The sequence below is a fragment of the Atractosteus spatula genome, chromosome 20 (genome assembly GCF_055471065.1).
Source record: "Atractosteus spatula isolate fAtrSpa1 chromosome 20, fAtrSpa1.hap1, whole genome shotgun sequence".
Lineage (NCBI taxonomy): Eukaryota > Metazoa > Chordata > Actinopteri > Semionotiformes > Lepisosteidae > Atractosteus > Atractosteus spatula.
Genome location: NC_142725.1, coordinates 17508377 through 17533763, shown reverse-complemented (window position 1 = coordinate 17533763; position 25387 = coordinate 17508377). Strand labels below are relative to the sequence as shown.

At 51.1% G+C, this 25387-nt stretch overlaps 1 protein-coding gene across 3 annotated transcripts; it reads left to right on the top strand.

Moving 5' to 3' along the window:
- The first annotated feature begins 16669 nt into the window (after positions 1-16669).
- On the top strand, positions 16670-24423 carry perm1a (PPARGC1 and ESRR induced regulator, muscle 1a). 3 transcript variants are annotated; one of them, XR_016094581.1, is made up of 5 exons: positions 16670-16771; positions 18204-21644; positions 22180-22296; positions 22643-22813; positions 24069-24423. XR_016094581.1 is itself a non-coding variant. In XM_088937933.1 (4 exons), exons 2-4 carry the CDS (start codon positions 18236-18238, stop codon positions 22726-22728), a joined length of 3612 nt encoding a protein of 1203 aa, XP_088794059.1. In that variant the 5' UTR covers positions 16670-16771; positions 18204-18235; the 3' UTR covers positions 22729-24423. The 3 variants fall into 3 exon arrangements, 1 of the variants encoding a protein (XP_088794059.1); XR_016094582.1 differs by having other exon boundaries at positions 24148-24272; XM_088937933.1 differs by having other exon boundaries at positions 22643-24423.
- The last annotated feature ends 964 nt before the right edge of the window (positions 24424-25387 follow it).

Sequence of the window (25387 nt, the reverse complement as noted above, 5' to 3'; positions counted from 1 at the left end):
ACCTTTGCTAGTAACAATTAATGAATGTACATGCCATTGGTATATTCCTTAAAACATTTTAAAAATATGAAGGATAACATAATTAAAATTATCATTAAATGATAAAAATGCATTTAATACTGAAACAAAAAGTGCCCTTCGTATGTGGCTGTTAGTACTTCTTGCATTCATGGACTTTATTTTTAGAAAATGCTTCTTATGTATTGTCATGGCTTTGAAACTTCTCTCAAAGTTCAGAGTTAAAAGCCACTCTAGGAATTTTAAAAGCCGAAACAAAGACCAGAGCCTTCAGCCTTGTGAGTCTGAGAGAACTACAGTTGATTTTCTGCTTTCTCTCTTTTCCGTTTTAAAGTCTTTCTGCGTCCTGCCGTTCCTCTGTTTTTTAACCCCCACTCTGATCTCTGTGTCAGGGTTTTGTTCTGCCAACCTCCTGCCAGAGTCTTTGCAGTAAAACAAAGAGCTATTTACACTAATGGACTACCAGGCCTTTCACTCCAGAAACAAACAGCACAGGGGAAATGAATAGAATTTAACATTTCGACATTTTTCCATCTGTTCTCAAAACCAATATTGACCCAGGTCCCCTGCATGGATGCTATAGTACAGAGCTTTAGCAGACAAATCAAGTTTGTGTTGCCAGAACGGCAGGCTGCGCTTCAAGGGGAGAGAGGAACAATGCGAAGCCCAGAGAGGGGCTCTCCTGTGGGCCCCGTGGAGTGACCAAAGTCCTTTGGCTCGGGCTGTTAAGAAAAGCAGGGTTTCTGAAAGGCCTGACGCCTCCCGACCTGTTTTAATGGGTCCGTCTGAGAGCTGCGATTGTGCCTCTCCTCTGGAGCCCGCTGGCTCACAGCGGAGAGGACAGGCTCACGCAGTGACGAGGTCCCGATGTGCGGAGCGCGCTCCGTGGCGAGCAGCGCTGCTGAAAAGCCAGATTACAATCAATTAGGGAGTAATGGGCTGGATTTGGACTTGTAACCTGTGGATTAAGGTTGGTGTTTAGTGGAATCCTGTTGGCACAGCTGGGGCCGCCATCAATAACTTCTAAAATTACTCAGCCGCAGCGTTAAGAAATTAAATAACAGTGGGGATCTCTTGCTACACTCGCCTTCCCCTTCTCCATAAGAGTCCTTCCCAGTTTTCATTATACTGCATTTTCTTTCTCTCTCAGGGGAAGAGTGTTACTCTTGGAAGGGCTTGTGCATAACTTTTCCGGGAAGAAATATCATTTTCTGTTGTTCGCTGCACTTTGGTGTTTTTTTTTTTTAAAAGTGTTTCTGTTCCTGAGACTGAAACTGACTGACTGTCTTCGGCAGTTTGGGGGTGACAGGAGTTGTGGGGTTTGTGGATTCTAGTGGCCTGCAGGTGTGGTGTGTTCTAGTGACCAGAACATGAGTACTGTCACACCAGGGCCTGTCCTGGACACTTCAGAGAGCCGACCGTCAGATCATGAACTGAGAAACAAGAGAATACTTGAGCTATAATACTTACTAAATACGTGAGCTACTCCTTGTCCCTGCTGTGTTGTTCATTCTGCATCAGCATTCAGAATGACAAATGCCCCTTTTTGTTAATAGATAAAATAAATATTGATACGCTCTTGTGCAGCTGGGCATGCTGGAGCAGTTCTACTCATGGGTAAGGCAGCTGTGCCTCCACATGGGATTTGAACCCACAGCCTAGCATGCAGGCATCCAGAGTGGTGGCTGCTCCTCCATGCTTTCCTACTGCCGTTTCACATCGACCCTGAAGACAAGCATCACTGTTACAGTGCTAATTCATGCTGCCCAGGCCAGGTTTTAAAACATTTAATTTCGACATCTTGGAGATGTTTGCCTTCGAGGTGCATTGTAGGAGGGTTCTTGAACTCAGCCCGCTGTGTTGTTTTGTGATGTGCCATTCTTTACATTATGTTCAGTTATGAGCTCTGTTGACACCGCTCTGCTCTGTGCAGATTGCAGTTTCTTTACCAGGTCTGTGTTTGCCTTCCGGTGTGATCTAGCCTGGATCTAAAGGCAGCCAGGTAAATATGCTTATGTCAATCAATGTTAATTGATTGATAACAATGGAAGTTCATTTTTCCACTGTGAAAGATTACTCCCTAGTGGATATGGACAATCTCGGTACCCTTCAATTACCCTGATGAGGTTTTTGTGGCGTAACTTGGCCTCTTTGTTTCGGGCTATCGCTCATCATTAGAAGTAGGGGGTGTCGGCCTTGGGGTCATGCGGAGAACGGAGAGGAAGGTTGGGGGGCAAACCACAAAGCAGTTGATTAACATCCTGCAACTGTAACTGTGTCCCCCTCTCCGTGGGGGATCATTCCAATCCCATATTCGTTTCTTTTCCTGTGGCGGCATGTGTGGCTGTTGTCAGCAGGTGAAAATATCGCCCCAGGGTTTTCTTCTTGGACCCAAGGAGAGTCATTGACAGGGGTCTAAATCCCCCCCCACCCCAGTCTAGCAGGCACCACCCCATTTTGAGGGCAGGGTGATCAGCCCCCCCAGTTCACACTGCTGAAAGAGGATTGGGGATAGCTGGCCTTCCAGCATGCTGTGCTCGAGGTAGAGCTGAAAGAGGGGATGGTCTTCTTGAAACACCTGTGTGAAGTGGTCCCCTGCTGGCTGGCCTCATCTGGAAGACTCTGTAAGAGCTGGGGGTGGTGCGTTGAATACGAATCCCCCCAACATTGCTTTAAACAAATTCCCTTTGTTCATCACCCGAGCTCACCTCACTGCCTCCGGGTCCGGATCGGAGAGGCCCAGTCGCCTGGGGCTTAGGTGTGGCTCCCCTGATGCCCTGACAGTGAGGAAGGACGTGCGGTATTGAGGCACCGAGGCCCAGGTGCTGGCGTGCTTGAGGATGTGAACGGATTTCCTGCACTGGCGGTGTTTTCACTTCTGCATCGCGAACGCAGGGCTCGTGGCTCCTTGCTGAGTTCGCGCGGAACGATGTCACCTTGGCAAAAAAAGTGAAAATGCCGGGGCCTTTCAGAGCCCAATGTGCGAAAGGAGGAACGAAGCCAAACACAGGAGAATCAACCTGGCGTGTGGTCGCTTTTGTTTCCTGTGCCTGGTCACGAGACCCTTCCCTCCCTTTCCAAAGAAAAGGTTTTGCGATTCCGAGCGAACCCTATGTACAAACGTCCCAGCGAGTGACACAGGCCGAATGGCCTCCTCTCATTAGAATCCCCCCTTACGATCCTGTGTATATCACACACGATCACATGGAAAAACTATTTCCTCCTAGAGCTCTCCACACTCAAACACTGGGATGTGTTTTCCTTTCCTTGTTATGGTGGATGGCTCCTCCTTTCAGCCAGAAAGATGTGGGATCTCACTCTGTGTCTAACCTCTCCTGCTGTCTCCCCTCTGCCACAGTCGCTGTGTAGGTTAGCCATGGAGCACGGAGTTGATTTTCAGCTTTCAGTTGCAATGTGATCCTCCCTCCTGTTCGTGCCCCGTGCTCTGCTGTCTGCGTCTCACACCAGGCTGTGAAATGGGGGAGACGGAGCCCTTTCTGTCTGTGTCTGGAGCTCTCTCTCTCTGCCCTTGTCTGTTCGAAATGCAGAGTCTGGAAATACTCTTAAACCCTGGCTTAAGCTTTCATGGGCCTAAGTTTTAGAGTAACTGTTTACTTTAAGAAGTATTTAGTCAGATCAGCTGACATTCAGGTTAGCACCGAGAGCTAACCTGAGCACAATCCCTAATACTACACATTTACCCAGACCTTACCCTAGACTGCTGCCAAGCCTCTGCATTAACCTGCCCTCTACACACACATGCAGAAGTAGCTAACAGGAACATTCAGATTTTTTATAACATTTGGAAACGGCTTTAAATTGCTGATGAGTATAAAGAGCATCAAGGCATTTCTCACTGCTTCAGCCACAGGGGGGGGGCGGTCAGTAAATAGAGAGAAGGAAAATTTAATAACCTGGAGATCTCTGGGATACGCTCCGCCCTGTAAAAGACTCCAGTTTTAACAATGTGATCTCCAGGGTCTTTGTGCCCCAACCCCCCAGCCCTGAGCTGCCTCTCCTGTGCGATATTGCTCTCTGTGGGACTTCAGTAAAAGAAGGCAGAGAAAATCATTTTTATTTCGAGGTTCTCGTCATTAAGACTGGCTGGAAATTTTCCCAGGCTGCAGTGGGGGTAAACCCACTCCCCAGCAGGGCTGTGTTCTCTGCGGTTTTATTAAGAAAAGAAGAACGTTTAGTTGACCAGGCTGTCGCACCCCTGCTCGTTGGCTCTGGCTGTCGGACAGCACGTCTCACACAGCAGCCAGATCACATTCATCACCTGGTTTAACAGAAGACCCCATTTTAAAAAAAGAGAAGGCGTTAAAGAAGAGTGTGATTGTTTGACATTTTTCCCCAGCCGGATGCTACATTGCCTCCAACCACACAGAATGCAACCATCTTTAAGAGGGAGAGCATAAATTGCAGAAGGCCGAGTCTTAAATCCCAGTGAGGGCAGTTCTGAAGTGGGAAGGCGGCTGAGATGAATTACGGGCACAGTTAGTAACTGGATTACTTGATGAAAATAGTACTTTAAAAAAGTTACAAAAATTAACAACTTGTGGGTTAGTTCTTTTACTGTGTAAGCAGGCAGCTGACTACAAATTCTTTCCTCCCTGTTGCCAGTTTCCTGTATGTTCTTTTGTTGGAAAAGCACTGAGGGAAATTCTAACACATTCTGAGGTATATAGAACTGATGAATAATAGCAAAACAGAGGGTGCTTACTGTATGTGAGGCTCCTGCACAGGTGACCCTGGGGCTCCTACATGAGAGGAGAGCTGAGGACATCTGACCTACTGAGCGACCCAGCCGTCCGCCTCCTCTGCTGTGTGACCTGTGTCCTGCGTTTATACTGCAAAGCGCAGGCGGGTACTGGGGAAGACGGGATGGAATCCACTGGGAAGAGTGGCAGGGTGTGGACGGGGCTGGGAAGAGTGAGTGGGATTAGCACAGGCAAGAGAGGGGGGGCTCTCGGGAAGCACAGGGGGCGCGGCGGCCACGGCCTTTACCGCTGCCAGGCAGGGGAGTCGATCCGCTGCTCCCCGTTGTTGTTTTAAATTTTTTTTACGACGTTCCCAGTCCCTGATCTTGACCGTCTTGATTTTACGAGTTACGTGCGGAGACTGTCTCCCCTTCCAAGGAAAACCCCGAGCGGGAAGCCCCCTGGGACTTATCTCCAGGATGTTTCGTCCTTCGCCGGCAGGGCCTCGGGAGGTAAACAAAGCCAGCGGAGCAGGCGGGGGTGATGACGGACGCCCCCGGGTTCCTCCGGCCGCCGACGCCGGCTGTGCTCGTCTGGAGCTGCGCTGGGGTCTGGGACTGGGCCAGGCGGGGCGGGGAGCCGAGGGGCTGGATGGCGATGACATCATCGGAGTCTCCCGGAGAGCGGCTCCGGGCCGCGCACGTGAGAGCGCGCGTCACTGCTGACTCGCCAGGGGCAACAGCGTGGCCACAGGTGCAGGAGATCTCCTTCCTGCCCCCCGCATGCCTTCTCCCCCCACCCAGAACAGATGAGATAAGCCTTGAAATGAGGCCAACGTGTTTTGAGCTCAAACCTGACACACCCCACTCCCTATTTCTCCGAGCTGGAACTCAGCATGAGCAAGCAGGGAGATGATTTCAAACTACAGACCAAAAAAAAACACTCTAGCTCTGCTCTGCAAAACTGCTTTGGGAGGAGCTCCTCTCCACCTTGCCCAGGGGACCCAGGGGCTGGGGGAGGGGGGGGTCCTTCCCCCTGGCCTGCAGGCTGTGACGCGCTGAGAGCGCCCAGTCAATCGACCCAGAATGTGCTGAGCACTAGCTGCTGGGGACTCTTTCTGTAATGGCGCCACACAGCCAAAATTCAACAGTAGCATCTCTTTTTGTCCCTTGCAGTGTGCCAAGTCTTACGGCAGCTGGACGCCCTGTGTGGGACACGGTGGGGGCCTGTGGACTGAGAGGTGGGAGGGGGGCACAGTACACGTGCACGCTCATTCGTTCTTCCAGCTGTGTCCCAGCGCTGGGAGCCCCCCGTCTCCGTCAGCTCCCCGGCCTGCAGGCCCTGCCAGCGCTGCTGCTCCTGTTCTGCAGCTGATCAGCGCGCTGGGGGATCCCCTGTGTGGAGCTGCAGTGAGTCAGAGCAGCCCCAGGGCAGACACAGGGAGGGAGGGAGAGAGAGAGAGAGAAACCTGTGAAAAAGTTCTAGAGAAATAAAAACAGATGTGCGGAAGCAGGTTTTCTACAGCCCAGACAGTTTGGGTGTGTGACTCTGTGGGGAAACTGGCAGCGAAGTGGAGAGGCTGTGATTTATTGCCTCGCCCAACAGCCTCGTCGAGGTCTTCTGTCCTGTGCACATGTTCCGTCTCCCTGACAGCCGTTCCCACGGCTACACCCCTGCCCACCTGAGGCCGCCAGCCGGAGCGCGTCGCCCGTGGGCTGCCGAGGCTGAAGAGCAGCACATCAAGGCAGTTTGATGGCTGATGATGATGTTATTTTGAGCCATTCCCCCGCAACTTGTCCCCCCCAAAAAAAAAAACAATTTAAGAATTCGAACAAGGCGCTGGCTCAGAGCAGGGCTCAGAGCAGGGTTTTGCACGTGATTCGTAATCAGGATTTGGCACAAAAAACAGAAAATGAAAAAAACAAACTGAGCTTCGTTACGATGGAGGTACAAGCTGTTTCCTTTTATGTGCCCCTTCGGTGTGGAATTGTGAAAATGTCGCGGTACCCAGCCCGCCCCGATATCTTTCGAGAGGCGCCTCGGAGAAGGGTGCACCCCGACAGGCTGAGCTCGGGCCCGTCCTTGCTGGAGCGGTCAGTGACGCGGCTCAGGCTTGACCCCGCTGGCCAGCGGGGCTCCGACGGGCAGCACGAGGGGCACAGAGCGCTCTGCATGGGACACAAGCAGCCTCCCCACTGTTCCACACCTGGAGACTTTCGGAACGACTGGGGAGTTTTCCTGAACACTTAACCAGGTGCCTTTTGTTACTTTACTTTCTGTTACATTAGTTTGCTTAAAGCTACATGCAGTGGGCACAGCGAAGCAGGACTGAGCTTTCAGCTCCTGTTGTACTTGAGTGAAGCAGTTCTGTTGTGTAATGGTCTGTGTGTGTGGATGTGAGTGAGCTTGTGTGTTAGTGTGTATGTGTGTGTTAGTGTATGTGTGTGTGAGCGTGTGTGTATGTGTGTTTGGGAGCGTGTCACAATACTGACACAGATAAGTGTTAGTATGAACTGTATGTGTGTGAGTGCGTGTGTTTGCGAGTGTGTGTGTGAGATTAAACAGATCGAGCCCTGTCATTATTTGAAAAGGGACACGGCAGCGCTAGCTGTGCGAGGGATGAGGTCATCGTGAACAATCCAGATCACTGTGGTTTGGGAGCTGAGCCCAGGAGCTGTCCACACCCCTCGCTGTGAGTGCGTGAGCCAGCGTGGGTGTGTGGTTATGGCCCTCTCCAGAGCCGGGTGTGGGACACGGCAAAGCGCCGCAGCGTTCGGGCCGAGCCGTACTGCACCTGTTGTGCGCTGGCCCCGCCGCGGCCTGGCCCACAATGGGCCGCTGTGGCGTGGCGGGCGGGAGGAAACGGGGTGAGCTCCGCAGAGTGGCAGCCCCACCCCGCCCTTCCCTCTGCCGCTGCGAGGGCGACCACAACATGTGGCACGAGGGCTCCTGGAGAGGCTCTGTGCCTTGCAGCACGGCGGCCCTGCCCCTCCACTGAGAGAGCAGCGCTGTGCCCTTGCCCGGGGGCACAGAGGAGTGGGGGGGGGCAGGTCCCTGGCTGTGGCGGCATCATGGGAGGAGAAAAGGGCCTTGTGAGCAAACCCAGCTCGCCCGCTCTACCTGCAGTACCTACTGGCCCTGGTTAAGATGTTTCAGAGGCCAGAGCCTCTGAACAGCAAGTGACTTCGTAAATGCAGCCAGTCCGATTCCCTGCACTGAGACCAGGGTCTCCAGCCCCGGTCCCAGTGAGCACCAGTCCAGCAGTTTATAGAGGTGGCCACTAATTCATCCGTTTCCAAAGACCTTGGGCAGTTTAACTATGGTCAATTGAACGGGCGGTTTGCTAAATGAAGTCATACAGAGACCATCTGTATATTCTGTCAGTACTCTAGTACTGCCGGTCCTGTAGTACTGTCTTCAGGTTTCAGCCTGATGTTACTGAGCTATGTCTTGGCATAGTTTCTCACTCCTCCCTGTTGGGAAGGTGATGGTGGTGTGAAAAGACATGTAAACCCCACTGGGCTGTTGCCATCCAGGGGCCGAGCTCTGTGCTGAATGTCCCTTTGTGCAGAACGGTTCACAGAGACAAAGACCTTCACCCCAGATATGTCAGTGCAGGAAGCTGAGCTCTTGCAGGTGCAGTGTTGCTGTGGCCCTGGTGAGCTGACTCACCTCAATGTCCCCGGTCCCAGGCGAGAGCGTCGCAGAGCTGTGTGTGTGTTTCCGTGAGCATTGCACAAACACCTGACTCCAGCCTATGCCAGTGGTCGTCAGAAAAGGAAAAGAGGCCAAAGTTGAGCTCTCTCTTGGCATCAGGTCGACACGGGCTACACCAGCAATGTTTTCCTTTTCTGTTTCACGTGGAACATCAGAGATTCAAAGCCCTTAAAAGGGCAGCACTGATATTCCTGCTCACACATTGCTTGATGTACAATGAGTGGCCGTTTCCTTATATACAGTATATGTGGTAGCAGGGTAAAACCGCACAGGATTGTGAGAGTTTTCCTTTTGTCTAAATAAGCTTATATGTATGACTTTGCTTCGTCTTGGTTTCCCACGGAGCGCCTTGTGTGTCACTGTGTCCATCACTCAATATTCTGTTCTTTACCACCTTTCTTCTCTGACTGAGATGTGCTTCACTGTGCTCTGCAGTGCTTTTTCTGTGCTGCACCACAGTAAACATCTGTAAGGGATGGTTTGCAAAACTCTTTCCCTTCTTGCTCTCTCCTGTAGTGACTGAAACATGCTTCACAAACAAAACAGTGATTTCATAACCACAGCAGAAAACTAAACCTGTATTTTAGTGTCATTACTGTGAGTTTTTCATTGCACATTTATAAAATACAGCTTCCTCCTGTTTCATGTTTGCTTGCTAATATTTGAACGATTGCTGTGTTTTAACAAACTGATTACTCCTTTTGTAAAAATATCTGAATGTGAAACTGATGTTTTTAATCAGTGCAAGATGTACACAGCATAGAAGTAAGGGAGCATAAGAGCAATATTTAAAACACGATCTTCTTTTCAAGGGCTGTAACAAAATTCACCCCAAACTGAAAACAAAATGTAGAGATAAAAGCAATGCTCAAACAAATCTCAGTGAATAACAAACCTGATTGCAAACAGCAACATTGTCCTTTTAAAGAGGCCTCAAACAGACCCACCCCACAGTTTAATAGCACAGAATAATAAGAGAAAGTTTCTCTTTGTAAGTTGTATTTCTGGCCTGTATAGTCTGTCTTTGGCCAGGAGTCCTGAAGTCCCAGAGGCGTAGCTGAAGAATGTTATCGGTGCATCATGGTTGTTAAAAGGAATCGCATGAGTGAGCGCTTGTGGAGTCTGTGTGTGTTTTCGCCGTGAGGAAGCTCGGCCCTTGCGAGTCGAGAGGTCAGTTGTTTCAGCAGCCGGATGTGAGAGGCAGGTATGTGTGTGTGTGAACAGCGCTGGCCGGCTGCCATGGGTCTGTTTTAAAGATAACCCCCGCCCCGCCCTCTTGACCGGAGGAAGTGAAGGAAGGTCATTACTCCACACAGGGTCAACTCCTGCTTTTGGCATTGTTGCAGAATCACTGATTAACCCTCCCCTCTACCCCTTGGACAACAAGGTGTGAATGGCTCCCTGTATGTTTAACTGAAAGCAAACAACCTGATGCCTTATAAACCTTGGGAGAAGTAGGGTGGGGAATTCAAGGATGCTTTAGGGGTCTTTGGGGTCAGTGGGCTCTTAACATTTACTGGGCATCAATTAGCAGTTTCCCAGGATTCTGCACCTCTCTACACAGTGTGCGGTTTTGACATTTCTTCTGAAGAAGCTTGGTGCAGCACACTGTCCCTGGTCACCACACTGGGGAATTGGTTGGGAAATTCTGGTCCAAAGGGCAGAGCGCCACCTACTGGTCCAGAAACGCCACTCACAGCTGCAATATATATGGTTTTTCCTTAGAGGGCTCCCATACCAGTACGGAGCAGCCCAGCTCTGCCCAGCTTCTGAGGTCAGGCCACATCGGGCCGGAAAGGGGCAACGCTGCTGTCAGATGTATTTGGCCCGACTCTCTCGGCGCTGTGAGCTGCCCGCTCTCCAGCGCGGGGATCTGCGGGGGCAGGGGGTGGGGGCTCGCGTGCCGCAGCAGCAGCAGCAGGAGGCTCCTGTCAAGAGACAGAGCCAACAAAAACAGCAGTGCGAGAGAGAGAGAGAGAACCACAGCTGCCAGAGAGGCCTGAGCTGAAATCTGGAATCTGACGTGTGGCACGCTGGGAGGAGGCGGCTGGTTCACGGCTGTCTGCCACGAGGCCCAATTAGAGGAGGGAAATACCATCCGCGGTGCGTTTCAGGACGGGGTTCCCGCAGCAGAACGAGAAGTGTGCACACAGTGGCTCTGAGCAGCGGTGCTTAACCGCATGTACCGCGCGACTGCTTCCGGGAATCACAGAGCGTTCAGCGCATGTGTCTGATTCAGAGGGGTTTCCGGTGGCCCGCTGTCATGTTTCTAAAGGGATTGTTTGGACTTCTGAAACGTTTTGCATTACCGCGTCCCCAGAGTCCGGCGGGCTAGGCCAGCGGGAGGTAGGCAGCTTCCGTTAGGCGCAGGATTGCAAAGCTCCCTGCCAATTGTGCCCGCCAAAACGTTTGTACAGGAGGGAGTACTTTTTATGTCATATGTGTTTTACATTACTAAGGAAGGTGAGGTGTCATGTCTGCTTAAATGATGCATTTAAGTGCAGCAGAAAGCTCTAAAGCAGAGCATGCAGTAAGTCCCAGAGCTCGAGTAATTTGTAGCAAGGCCCTGCCTGTCAGGCACTTGCACACCGTTCACAGCTTGCCTAATGAGCTGCTGATTATTATCGGGGTTTGCTGGGGCTCCTTCATTTGTCTAAGCTGGGGGCATGAGCCACTGGACGAGTCAAGGGCCAGGAGGTTAGGTCCTGCTAATGAGGGTCTGCTGTGGCAGGTCAGATGTCAGCCAGGCCCGGGTTTGCAGCCTCCGATGGCTTTATTGTTTCCTCGCTGTCGAGTGTAGCATCTCCCCCAGGCCTCCGCCACGGCGCAGAGGACCCGTCTCGAGCGTGCGGAGGCCCTCGTGCGTCACCGGGGGCGCCCACGTGCGCGGCTGCGGGGCCTCAGCGGGCGGCCACCCCTGGCCACACCGCCCTGCGGCCCACAGGCGCCAGTCTGGAGCGCAGGCAGTCGCGAAGCCGGCATCGCGCTCGCGCAGCGGCAGGTTCGCAACATTTCCTGCCTTCGAGAGCCACAGGCTTTTCTGTGGTGCAGAGAGTACTGTCACGGGGGGAGGTTGAAAGGTTGATATCCCATTACTGATGCAGGGGACCGGCCAGCCCAGCGGACGTGAGGTGACGGCGGTCTCCCGTGTTACCGGCAGCTCCCCCCGGCGCCCCCAGCTGTCAGAGCGGATCGATGGGCTGACTGAGGTTAAACCAAGAGGTGTGGGGAAGTCTCCCGGGCTCCGGCCCGCTGGCCGTTGAGCTCGCAGCTAGAAGTGGCGTATTTACGAGCCCCTGTATCCGCTGTGTGTGTGTGTGGCATGACTCCGCGCAGGCTGCCTGTGAAGGCTTCCGGGCCTGGCTGGAGCAGGAAGCTGTCTTGGCTGAGCTTCACAGACAATCCAGTCTTTGTGCGTCTGTCTGTGGAACTGAAATAGCGGCGACCCCAGCCACAGGGAGAGCTGGTATCAATACTGCGATTCAGGCTCAGCGAGCGTCGCCTCTTTCGTGGCAAGACCGCACTCCAGAAGCACTCCTGGGGGAAACCAGAAATAGCAGTGGGATCTCAGAACCTGTAACCGTATTTAACCCACTCTGTGGGTTTATTTTAAGACAACGCTTGGGTTCGCAGCTCATTTAGGATATTTGCCAAGAAGAAAACGTCTTGAATCAAAAAGGAAAGCGTGTCCTAACACTTCTGTTGGCTGTCACCACTCCTACAGTCCTGTGCGCGTCAGTGAGTGCAGCACTGAGGAAGCAGTGGCCAGGGGCCTGGATGTGCAACAGGGAGGGTTGTGGGTTCAAATCCCAGGGGTGGCACAGCTGCTGTGTCCTTGAGCAAGGTACTTGGCTCAGTTTAAGTAAAATACTAGTCTACATGATTAAAAGTCAGTTGGTTTAAATAAAGACCCTTTCTAAATAACAATATTTGTTGAACATATTTGTCAGTGATGTACCTTGTACTTTTATTGAACATTTATCCTCACCTGTAGCTTCTTTAGAGTTTGTCCTCTGTCTTGGAGTGAAACTATAAGCTTGTGTTTATAGCTGGTTCCATTTCCATAGAGATTAAAACTCCCGGTCCTGTAGAGTTTTACACTTTATTTGACTCAGTGAATGACCCTGAATTTGAACAGTAGGTAGCCATGCTAATAATCGGAGTGGTCAACAGCTGGCTGTGTTGGAAGGGTGAGAAAAACGCCAAGAGAGAGCCGCACAGATTGTGTGGTTCCTGCTGCACGGGTCTTGAGCGCCACCTGGTGGAGCGAGTATTAAATTCTCAAGCTGTCTGTGGTTCCGCTTCCCGGCCACTTGGAATAAAGGCAGGAGATCCCAACCTTGAAGAATTTTAACTTTGCCTTTAGTTATAGTGGGCAAATAAAATGCAGATCACGTCTAATAGGTATGAGAGTTTAAAATGCATTTTATCCGAACAAAATGTTGTTAACCTGTGCTTAATGAATGATAGCTATAATTTAATACCCGATCATGGGCAATGCATGTCGTAGTAATCAATTAGTGACTTTGCTGGGGTGGTCCAATCATTTTTCCGAGGCTCCTAGACTTAGACACCTTTTGAATTAACCTGAAGTAGACTCTGAAATTAAATTAAAACTATGCAGAACCACCTTTGCGAGCTTGTGCGCAGCAGCGCATTTGGAAAGAGGGGGTGCTGAGGGGGGGTGTTGTCCGGGATCTGGTTGTGTTCAGAATGTGACCCCACTGTCTTGCGCGCTGATCCCTGTCTGTACCCCCAGGCAGGAGATTGTGGACAGCTGGGCTCGCTACAGCCAGGATTAAATCAGTCCTTCAGTTTCTCGTTACCTGAGCTCAAGGTGCGTGAGCAGTCATTTTTGCACACCTGTGTCCCCCTGGCTCAGCAGGCTTAACAAACCGTCCAGACTCTCCAAGCCACTAAACTGATTCTCACTTCTAATACTCAGAATATCGAGTCGCTTGGTCAGCCACATCTTTTTCGTGTGTACTTTCTTCTCACATAGTGAGTCAACCGTTTTCTGAAGAGCAACCAAAAACAACTACATGGCTGGGTGGTGTGTTCCACACTCCCGCAACCCTTTGTGTAAAGAAGTGTCTCCATCTCGCAGTTGTAAATGCACTTCTTCATAAATTGCACTTGTGTCTGCTTTGGGTTTCAATGTTGATTCAGAATGCTGTAAGCATTTTCGTCTGCAATAAGCAGCACAAAGCAAATGACCTCATATCTGTATTATTCCTGACTTATAAATTTTCTTGAGAGTTATTGTTAGCAATGAATGCTTCGGAAAGAGCAGGTCTCTTCTCTCCTGAAAGCTCTTCCACTAAAAGAGAGCACCTGCCGTCTCTGATTTTAGTTTCTGTGTGAGCACGTGTTCGTTTTCAAAGGCCTGTGATTAAAAAATAAAAAGAACATCTGGGGGCAATGTCTCAAAAGAGATCTGAACCATTTCACTGCCTTCACGTGTAAGGTTTTTAACTACAGTTCTCAACACTATTCCCCTTGAGCTGTTTTTAAACACGGTACTTGGAAACCCTTACGGGTGCAATGAATATCGCTGTGTGCATACATGTGCAAAATGACCAAAAGTGTATTCATTTTGCTTAATTGAATCTCAAGACTTTACTAAAGTCTTTGCCATCCTCAGGTGAGCATTGGATTACACATGTTTCAAGATCAGAGAGGGAAAAACAGTTCCCTGCAGTCAAGTGCATTTCTTATGAACGACCACCATCTTAATTTCCCCTGAGATAAACACCATCGGAATAAAAGAAATAGTTTTGGTTACAGGATGTGATGTGCACAGATGAAACCTCGAGGGTGTTTATCCTTCTGTGTGGTCTTACCATGCCTGAACTATGCATTCACTTTGCTTTTCTGTGCATCTTCCCAGTCTTCACCTCAGGCCTCTCCATATCACTGAACATACTCCAACACTAACAGCAGGATGCAGCTTGAGTTTTTGCTGTGCTTTACAGTGTTTTAATGTGCTACAGGACTGCATTTTTGTACAGGTCTGTTGATCAGCAGCACACGTTGAAGACCTCGCTGATTACAGTTCCACAGTTTGAAACTGAAGCAAGTGTGAAAAACTGTTCTCTTTCTTAGCAGACTGCGATTTGACAGTGAAGCAGTCTCCTTTTTTACATCCATTGCTGGGCATTTCTTCGACAATGGGCTAATAGCCCAGAAAAGGCTCTAGCGCAGTTTCAACGGTCATCCTTAAATCATGAATTCCCACACCCTTGGGGCACTTTGCTTTTGTCCACCTATGCAAGTGAGTTGTGTAAGTGGTTACTTGAGAGATTATGTGAAACCAAACTCCCAACTTCCAACACCCAGTGACTCTTTAAGGACTACGGCTTCCCATTTCAGACTGAAAAAGACTCAATTCATTTGCTAAATTGATCACAAGTCTCAGGGTTCCCCAGTCTTTTCAAACTGATGATTCCAGGGCGACTCCTGAAACCTGCTGGACTGCCACTCTCCAGGATCCGGGCGGCTCTTCCTTGCTTGAGCATTTGTCTGCATTGTTCGGGCTCTGGGTGAGGGAGCTCGGCAGCAGGTTATCAGCCATTGTTCTGGGGTTTCTGAAGCTCACAGATAATTGATAAACCGCCTCACCCCTCTGGACGTGTGTTAAGTAGCAGTGAAGGAGTGGTTACACCGCCTGCCTGCTTTGTGCAAGGGGCTCTGTGCCAGGAGGTGCCAGACTATGCAGATCTCTGTGTGCAAATGAGGTGCAGGTCAGGCCCCCTTTCTGACTGCCACAATTTGCAAGGATTTGTTTAATCAACACTCAAATGCCTGAGCAGATAAAGCAAAACAATTAAGGTTTTGCTGTAGAATTAGTTTGCATTAAATAGCCCTTAGATTCTTATCTTAATCCCCAAAACCAACCAATAAGAGGCTTAATTCTGTTGGTTAAACCCTGATTCCATGCAAAGCTGAATAGTGAAGCGTTGGGCCTGATTCCCTCAGGTGCAGGAAAGTCGTAGGCTGTCTCACTCATTGTGTTCCTGAGCCTCCAAGAGCGAACCGACTTCTGGCACAAGTATTGTTCTGCGCTGGTCTGTAAATATGCAAAACTAAGAACTGCAGCCTTTTGAGCAAATAGTTGACTTTTAGTATTGCGAAGGAGTGCAGTTAAGAAGGTATCATATTAAACTCCTTAGAACCAGCGTCTATGTAAGAACAGAGCGTTCTGGGAATGATGGTTATGATTTAACATGCAGATGATTTGCTAACACAAGAGACTTTCTTCAATGGGTTCCGTGGCCTAACGGCTGCGGTCCTGCAGACTCTGTGTTGACAACGATAGAAACCTGATTGCAGGACATCCAGCGCGTCACTGCCAGCCTTACCACCCTGCAGCTCACAGCTGGCAGCTCAGCAGGTGGGAGCCTGGCCAGTACCTGGACGGGAGACCTCCTGGGAAAAGCTAGGGTTGCTGCTGGAAGAGGTGTTAGTGGGGCCAGCAGGGGGCGCTCACCCTGCGGTCCGTGTGGGTCCTAATGCCCCAGTACAGTGACGGGGACACTGTACTCTAAAAAGGCGCTGTCCTTCGGATGAGACGTAAAACCGAGGTCCTGACTCTCTGTTGTCATTAAAAATCCCAGGGCGTCTCTTGTGAAGAGTAGGGGTGTTACCCCGGTGTCCTGGCAAAATCCTCTGGCCCTCACCAGTCATGGCCTCCTAATAATCCCCATCTCTGAACTGGCTTCATCGCTCTGCTCTCCTCCCCACTGAGAGCTGGTGTCTGGGGAGCAGACTGGAGCATCATGCAGGTGGGGCTACACACTGGTGGAGGTGGAGGGGATCCCCATTACCTGTAAAGCGCTTTGAGTGGAGTGTCCAGAAAAGCGCTATAGAAGTGTAAGCAATTATTATTATTAGTAGTAGTAGCAGTAGCAGTAGCAGTTCACACACAACCGCCAGAAGAACTGTGACTGTGGCATCGTCCAGTTATCTGCTTTATTTAAAGCCTATTTTTTTAATGAAATCTCCCACAGCAGCTCTTGCTAGAAATTAAACTCGGGAAAAACAAACGATCACGTTAGTAGTAGTAATAATAATAATAATAATAATAATAATAATAATTAATTAATTCAATGCAGAACAGAAGCTCTGCTCGCGAGCGCACGCGGTGTTGCTATTTCAGGCGCTGAAACGGAACCGCGCGCTTGGCTCCGGGGCCGGGGCGCGAGCGCGCCGTGTGACTGGGCCGTGGGCTCTATTTTTAACAGGTCAATGGAGCTGGCTGACTTTACCAGCGTGAAGGGCAGGCTGGGCAGGCTGGCCAGGGACCGGGGCTGTCGGCTGGAGCGGCGCTGCGGGAGGTAAGCCGGCTCATCACGCTGAGCCCCCGGGGACCCGGGCAATCGGGGGTCCGGTACCCCCGCGGGGCGCCCGGACACCCCCAGAGCACAGTGAAAGCAACTGTGGGCTGAAGAATCTGGAAAATATAGCAAAATAAAACCAGATTTCGGGGAAATATGTACAAATTAATTGCTGTATTTTCTAAAAACATCTATACTTGTTCATGACAGTTCATGGGCAGCACTGGAAAGTGAATCGGTGTAGTTTCCGACGGCAGTGTCACATTTCTTCTGTTGTTAATTGTCTCAGAAGTGCTGTCGCGCAGTGAAACATCTTCTTAAAGCGGGTTCCCTGTTTCGGGAGACCCGCGGAGTGTAAGGCACGTGTCTTCCGCGCGCTGTGGGTGCGACATGCCCCGTTTGCACCCAGCGGTGACCGTGTCCGCGAAGCTGAGGCTGCAGTCCGTCCGCTTTTGAAGGTTTGCCTCTCATCTGGCGGCCAGGGCGGATGTCAGTGTGTCTGCTCAGCCGCTGTGTCTTCTGATCGAGAAATGCACTTTTTTCCCCCACTGAATCCAGGCAGGTGGCACAGGAAGTCAAACCACAGCAAAACGGTTCATTCTGCCAGCACAGCCGCTGAGAACAATAGAAACGCTAATAATAAAAAACGAAATCACGGAAAGTTAAATCTTTTACTGGGTGCGAAGTGACGAACAGAAGTTCTTCATGCTTCTGCAGTCTGAACGGGGTGTTTCTGGAGGATAACCCCGTTTTTACTGCTTCTAGTAATGTCTTATATTGTTTGTTTCTGCTTTAACGCCGCGTGTTCTGGAGACTCTGGGGGGGGGGGGGGGGTGGTCGGGGCCCAGTCGTGCACCAGCGGCGTGACGAGCGGAGGGAGCCGGGGTCACGGGACAGAGCCGCCCGGAAGGGGCTCCGGCTATTTCAGGATGAGTCACTCGGGTTTCCAGCTCCAGTCGACTTCCGAACAGCCCCCCTTCCCCTCCCCACCTCCCCTTGTGTCGTTTCCAGGAAGTAGCTCCCCCTATAAGTAGCCCCCAGCCTTTTAATTACCCCCCAGCACCCCCCACTATTCCTCTTTCAGAATCCTGCTTGTCTCTGCAGCCTTCTGTTGGAACAACTTTCTGTTAAGACCGTTGGAATAATCAGAAGGCAGACTCCTGCACTGTCGGAGGCGACAGGCTGGATCTCCGATGAGGAGGAAAACTGCTCGTCTTGTTGGGGTCATAGACGTAAAAAAGAAAAGGACCCGTGTTAAAATCATCGTCGCCACAATACGCCATGCGTGTACTGAATGTCAAAACAGAATTTTTTTTATACAGTTTGTACATTTTGTTCATAATATAGTCATTTCAAACTGGGCAGACAAAATCCATCACATTTATTATTATTGTTGTTGTTGTTCTTCATGCTGTGGCATGGTTCTTTGCAGCTGCTGGAACTGCCTGGGAGTCTCCTCTCGCGATGGATGACTTCGACTACAGCGTGCACATATCCGAGAGAGACTGGGATTCCTTCTTCCTGGAATGTGAGGAATGCAGCCTCTCCCAGCCGGTGCTGGCGGGCCTGGACGACTCGGGCTTGAGTGACGCCGACGAGCCCGGGTCCTTGCTCGCGGGCCGGCGCTTGGGGTCCCAGGTGACGAACCTGCCCCAGTTTTCCCTCTGCAGCCCCCCGGGCTTCCCGGGATCGCCCCCCGGTGGCGGCAGGCAGGAGCGCGGGGGCCACGGGGACGTCCTGTCGGGCAGCGAGGAGGAGGAGGAGGACCTGGAGTCGGTGAACAGGTTCCTCGAGGGGCTGAAGAGCCGCGCAGCTGGAGGAGAGGGGTCCAGATCCCCTGGGGCGTCCAGTGGTGACAGGACCCCGCCTGGCTCTGGCCCCGCAGTTTCTGCTGATGAGCCCAGGCAGGCAGCCCCTGGAGACAGTGCTGTGTCCCGGGAAGAGGAGGAGGAAAGGAAACAGCCTAGGTCACTTTCGCTCCGTAACGGGGCTCCGAGATCAAGCAGCAAGGAAACCACAAAACCAGACGACACAGGCAGGCCTGTGGGCCGATACGAGGACACGCACCGTCTGTCAGACGCGCACGGGGCCAGAACACGCGTGTCCGCAGGCAGTTTAGATGGGGCTGAAAGAGATGCTTGTTCTGCGGGGCCGTGTGCTCCAGCAACGCAGGAAGAAAGTCTGCTTCGGGGCGAGACTCTGAGCGGTTTCCCAGAGACGCCCCAGGAGACGCAGATGAAACCACACTGTTTCTTCAAGTGTGATTCCGCAGGAGGTCAACCCGGGTCCAAGGAGACACCCGGCAGCAAAGATCTCGGGAAAAGCGACATCCTCCCCCCGGGGGAGGTCATGAGGTCAGCCGCCGGCCCTGCCGAGGCTTCTGAAGCGGGACGAGAGGAAGTTACACGGGATCCCTACCAGCTTGACGCACCCCAGAGTTCACAGCCCAGTCCAGAGAGGCTGCCGGCGGCGATCGCGGCAGCCCTGGGTGAACAGCTCAGGGCCGATGACGGAGAGCGCCCGCCACCCGTGGGTGTTCGGGATTTGCAGCGGAAAGCCAGCCCTTTCGAATCCGCAGGGAGAGCAGACTGGGAGAGCCGGGGTTCACCTGGAGCTGCAGACAGGTCACTCTCACACCCGCAGACTGCTTGCATGTGTTGTTTGACAGGCGATGGGCTGGTTGCAGAGAAGACTGTCTCCACAGAGGTGCCTGACCACACACTTACCTCCCATCCCACTGGACTGGGAGTGTCTTCCACCACAGGGCTTCAGAAGCTGCAGTGGGAAGGCAGGTTTGACGATCAGGAAATGGACGGTGGACCTGACTCATTGGCACATTTGGAGGACGGCATAATGACGCAGAATGCAGCTTACCTGTGTGGCCCAGGAACAGGTGACATTAATGTGAACAGCAAGAAACCTGCAACAGAGCCTGTCCAGCCATCTGCGACGGCCGGTGTGAGTCCTGAAGACAACTCGCATGGTACCGACGCCAGCGACCACTCCCCCGCTGGGCCAGGGCATTCAGTCCCAGAGTGCACTGCACCTGAGATATCAGGTGACCAAACATGTTTAGGAAGCCTGATCCATGGACTCACTGTGGGGAAAAACACCTCGGTCTTTCCTTTGAGGCCAGGAGAAGCCGAAGAAGGCGGCTCTGGTCACGGCTCATTTCTGACTCTCAGTTCTTCCAGCACAGGCCGTGTTGCACCCGAGCAGGACAGCAACATTTCAGACTTGTTAAACATTGCACTGCGTTGTGAGCCAGCGCAAGCAGGACCAGCTGCGCTTGCAGCAGAGGGCTGTGTTGAAGGGGGATGTCTAGAACTGCAGGAGATCCGAGGCGAGGAAGCACAATCCAAGGACCACTGCGCAGCTCCAGATCCCAGCCCTGATGTCACACTGGGGCCTCACACTGAAAGCAGCACAGGAAATGGGTTTCCTGGGAATGGACCCTTGGCAGCAGACGGAGAATTGCAAAGCACAGCCCTGGACCAGGTGTGCCCAACACACCCTCCACAGGTCCGGGCCATCTCCGCTTTCTGGGAGGAAATGGAAAAGCTGACGATAAATGACATCCTGTATGTCAAGTTGAGGAGTAACAGCCAGCGGGGTCCAGCGTCGCCTCTGCACGACCAGACCTTTGCGGAGATTTCTGACAGTGTGGACTCTGGGTACTTCACACACCAGGAGGACAGCAAAGCTGACACGTCGGGTGATAGCGACAGTCCGGCTAACGTGTTCTCACAAATCCACGACACCAGCGCAGAGCCTAAAGATGGGCCCCAGGAGGCCAGCTCGCACACGTTTCTGATGACAGAACATGAGTCCTGGGAGAGGGGATCGGAGCCGATCCCTGCCAGCCCCAGGTCTTCCGGTATTCCCAGAGGGATGTCACAGGGGGTCTGTCCCGAAGTCGCCACCCAGACACCTCGTTTACTGGCTGGCACCGAAACAAGCAGCGCACATATTTCCAAGACCGCCAGCGTGCAAGACCTGCGTGCACTGGAGACGGAACCAGGGTGCAGACATGGGTGCAGGGATGCCTCCTGGCAGACGAGCCCCGCTGGGAAAGGTGCAGAAGGCGGCTCCGCAGGGAACCCCCTCCTCCCTCCTGACGAGGATCACAGACTCACTGAGCTGGAAGACACCGCAGGCAGCAGCACACACCTGGCGCCGTCTTTCTCCAGCGCGGCTGCGACCCGGAGCTACACCATCTCTTTCCCCGAATTTTTTGAGCATCTGTTCGGGGAGGATGAAGGTGAAGTCGACGCGGTCTTGTCCTTTGCTGACGAAGAGGCGAGCAGCCTGTCGGTTCCCGAGATGTACGACTACTTCTTTTCCGAGTTCGAGACGGAGGGTCTTTTCCTCCCCGTGGTCTGGCGCTCGAGAGAAACCGTCGCCTGCTCGCGCCCTCCCGACGAGGACCTCCTGCTGCCGGAGACGTCCGATTGCCTGTTCCCCGAGGACGAGCCGCAGGCAGTGGGGGATGAAGAAAGCTGTGGACCTGTCCGTGTGGTGACTCGTTTAAAGGACAGCGCGGCTGGCCCCCTCGCTGTGTCGGGACCGGATGCTTATGAGCATTTTTTCGCTGGCAGCGAGTGGGAGAGAAGTTCGCCGTGGCGAAATTTCACATCTCTCAGAAGGAGGTGTTTCACGAGAGGCAATGAAAACGCCTGGGCAGATTCCGGCTCCTCGCTGCTGATGAAGAAGTACGGGAAGGTCTTCCAGAGGGAAATCCCCCGAGGATACACGGAGAGGAGAAGCGGCAACAGTCCTTCGGTAATCCGTTTCCTTAAGGACCAGATCCTGAGACACCTGGAGGAGCAGAGGAGCAGATCCACTGATCCCAGCTCGGCAGTCGCTGTACCAAGTAAGCTGTTGTGCTGGAATTACTATGACACGCGGAGGATGTCCGTGCACGAGAGGGCAGTCCCTACAGTGCACAGCCATCCCGGTCCTTTGCGTGCAGAGAAGCACTGAGAAATAGTGGCAGAGAGACAGACAGCTTTGGGAACTCTGATGTGAGCAGCAGGAATGGCTGTGTGGTGTATAAGCACGCTGGGAAAAGCTGCACAGCAATCGTGAAAATCTATCGTGCATCTTGAGCTCTTCAACTGCTGAATTAAACTGAGCCAATCAGTAAAACTAACTAGGGCCTGACTGCAAGAACTAGTTATGCTTAGAGACCAAAGCCTTTACTGAGTCATCACCCTGGCTGGAGTTGCAAGCACATGCCATGCAGCAGTGCAGTGGGCTGGAATTACTTTAAAAAGAAGATCAGTCGTATTCTTAAGCAACTGTTGTTAATGACAGTAAAGCCTTCCTGCTACACGTGTACTGTGCAACAGTTTTGTCCTGCGTAATAATTCAGATCTTTGTTTAAACTGACTTTTTCTGCCTTAAAGGGAACGAGGGATTTCTCCTGTCTCTCAGCCAGTCAGACATGTGCCTGGTGTGCATCGCCTTTGCTTCCTGGGTGCTGAAGTCAGCTAATCCACACGCAGCAGACGGATGGAAATCAGGTATTGGGCACCTCAGAACCTACCCTGGAAAAATTCCATTCCCAGGACTCCCACAAACACTGCATATTGTCCTGATTGGTGCAGAGTGTAAAAGCTGAGACTCGGACAATTGGCAAGAACTGGAGAGACGATTGAGAAACTGTAAAATACATAATGAAACAACTTTATCATAGTTTTTTAATGCTTAAAACTGCTCATTCATCATGAAACTCCTGCACTATGTAATTTGTTTTTTTTTGCTAAATGTTTTTGGCATAACCAACATGCCAGTGCAGGTCTCAGATCTTCCGTGACGCACTGGTGCACACACACTCATGCAAATCGTTTCTTTCTAAATCTCATTCAGCTTTACTGGCAAACATCAGCGCCATCTCGGCTATTCGATACTTGAGAAGATCCGTCAAGGAGGAGAAGCCTGCTGGTCTGCAGTGAGGAGAAACTCTCCATGGAAAAGCAGTGGGAAGCAGGGAGAAGGAAAGCTTGCAGGATATTTCAGACAGTGCTCTTGGTTTAGCAGGTATTCCTACCATAAAGACCAGCAGGATATAAGCATTGTTTTTAATGTACTATAAATACTGTATACACGTATATGGATTTGTAGATGTATTTTTTCTTACCCTGTATCTAAAATGGGTAAACTCAGCAGAGTTTCCTCAATAGAAGGAACGAGTGTTGTAATAAAATCTTAAGAGGTTGTATCGCTGACAGACAGGGAAAATTCAGATTCTTTCCACTTAATAAATTAGAGCATGATCTTCTTTCTGATACGGGATACCAGCACGTATGTCTACAGCTGTGTAGGTGTACAGGTAGCGGTAAGGCAGGAATCATGTGGATTATGTGGAGGTTTTGGAGACGCTAGAGGAGTCCGGGGCTGGTCCTGCAGGGCCTGCTTGTCTGTCTTGATAAAGCAGCAGCACACAGAGAGCTTGAAATCCCTGCAGCTTAGCCAGTAACAGAACGGTTTAGCTCGCTGAGTGCTGAGGTGGACAGAGCTTCCAGGACCACAATTAGACAGATGTGAGATGTGAGAAATTGGATGAGTGAGGGTGTTCTAGCTGTTCAGTACCTGGATGGGAGACCTCCTGGGAAAAACTAAGGCTGTTGCTGTAAGAGGTGTTAGTGAGGCCAGCAGGGGGCGCTCACCCTGCAGCCTGTGTGGGTCCTAATGCCCCAGTATAGTGACGGGGACACTATACTGTAAACAGGCGCCGTCCTTCAGATGAGACGTAAAACTGAGGTCCTGACTCTCTGTGGTCCTTAAAATTCCCAGGGCGTTTCTCGAAAAGAGTAGGGGTGTAACCCCGGAGTCCCGGCCAAATTTCCCTCTGGCCCTTACCAATCATGGCCTCCTAATAATCCCCATCTCTGAACTGGCTTCATCACTCTGCTCTCCTCCCCACTGAGAGCTGGTGTGTGGGGAGCAGACTGGAGCATCATGCAGGTGGGGCTGAACACTGGTGGTGGTGGAGGGGATCCCCATTACCTGTAAAGTGCTTTGAGTGGAGTGTCCAGAAAAGCGCTATATAAGTGTAAGCAATAATTATTATTAGCTGTGTCATGAGAGATGGTGTTCATGCTGTGTATGGGCTTGAAGAATGTGTGTTGAATATACCTGATGTCCGAGGTGATTCAAGAGAAAAACTGAACTTTAAGGGTCCAATTTTTAAAACAAAGTGCACTGATCTATTGATATTTAATTAAATTAAAATCAATTTATTAAACGGAAAGGATCGGGATTACAGTATTTTATTTTTTTGTTTTAACTCTAGGAGTGAAGCACTTCGGATGCACTGTTTGATTATATGAAGACAAAAACATAAAACCAGATCATCTGTTTTTTTTCTGTAGACTGGGTTTGCAGGATTGAATAGGATACAAATATTTGCCACCTGAGTGAAGTAGAAAAGAGCTCACCAGACCTTGATTACAGCTGAAGGTTTGTTTTTTATCACTGCTGCGAGTGACTGGATCACAGAACTGTTTTAAAATACCCACTGGTCTAACTTTGAATCATTATCATCTGGTTTGTCCATGCCTGCCTAGAAATGTACCACTTCACTCTTTTCAGTGTGCTTATTCTGTGCAATAAAACATTCAAACTCTTTTCCCCAGGGCTCTCCGTACAGATCTGACTTCATTGCGTCTGGAATGGTAGTTTTCTGTGTAAGACTGCACTGCTCGTACACCTTTCAGACTCCTCTGTCTGGCCGTCTGCGTGTGCACACGTGCATCTTTAATCTTTTTAAAATTGAAGACCATGGTAATAAAACACGGTATTTTATCTAAGGAAAGAAAAAGAAACGCACACAATGAGAGGGGACAACAGAACGGCACAGTTACAATAAGGGTTTGGAATACAGCAGGAAAGACTATAGCAACGTTTACCCCATTAAATATTTTACCTAGTTGTCAAATTTGCACTTACACCCGTTCATGAGAAATTAAACCCTCTGCCCATTCCGGTGAGGGGTATTAGTAAGCGCTCCAGACGTCACGGATACAATATTACACTCGGTGGCAACGGCGCACTAAATCAAGGCTGCGAGTCTGCATGGGGCTGCCGAGGCGATACCGAAGAGACACCAGCAGGTGGCGGTGTTGTACCGGGGAAAGACGTTGCAAAACGCTGGATCCAGAGGCATCTAAAATATCAACGAGGGCTTTCCTTTCAAACACCCGTAGTAATGGAATGAATTCATTCTAGACGTTATACTGGAATTACCACGCTGGTTTATATATATATAAACTGAAGTCCAGTTAAGCGAACTGTGCACAACTGTAGAAAACTGCATGAGGTTACTCTCTCGCTGCGAGACAACGTGTTCGCTGCTCTCCTCAGTGATGCGCAGAGATCTGCGGGCGGCGCTCGTGCTCCCTCGAGCCCGGACCTGGTCCGCGTGGGCAGCCGCGGGGGCCGTGACCTTTCACGTGTCGTCCGCACGAGGGCGCTCTCGCGGCCGTTTAGCGAGTGCGAGGCAGGCACCGGGCCACGCGCACAGCTGAGCCGTATTATTGAAAAAAAACGGAGTGAAATATAATCCGTTTGAGAAGAATATAGTGCTGAATATAAATTAGATGGACATGAAAG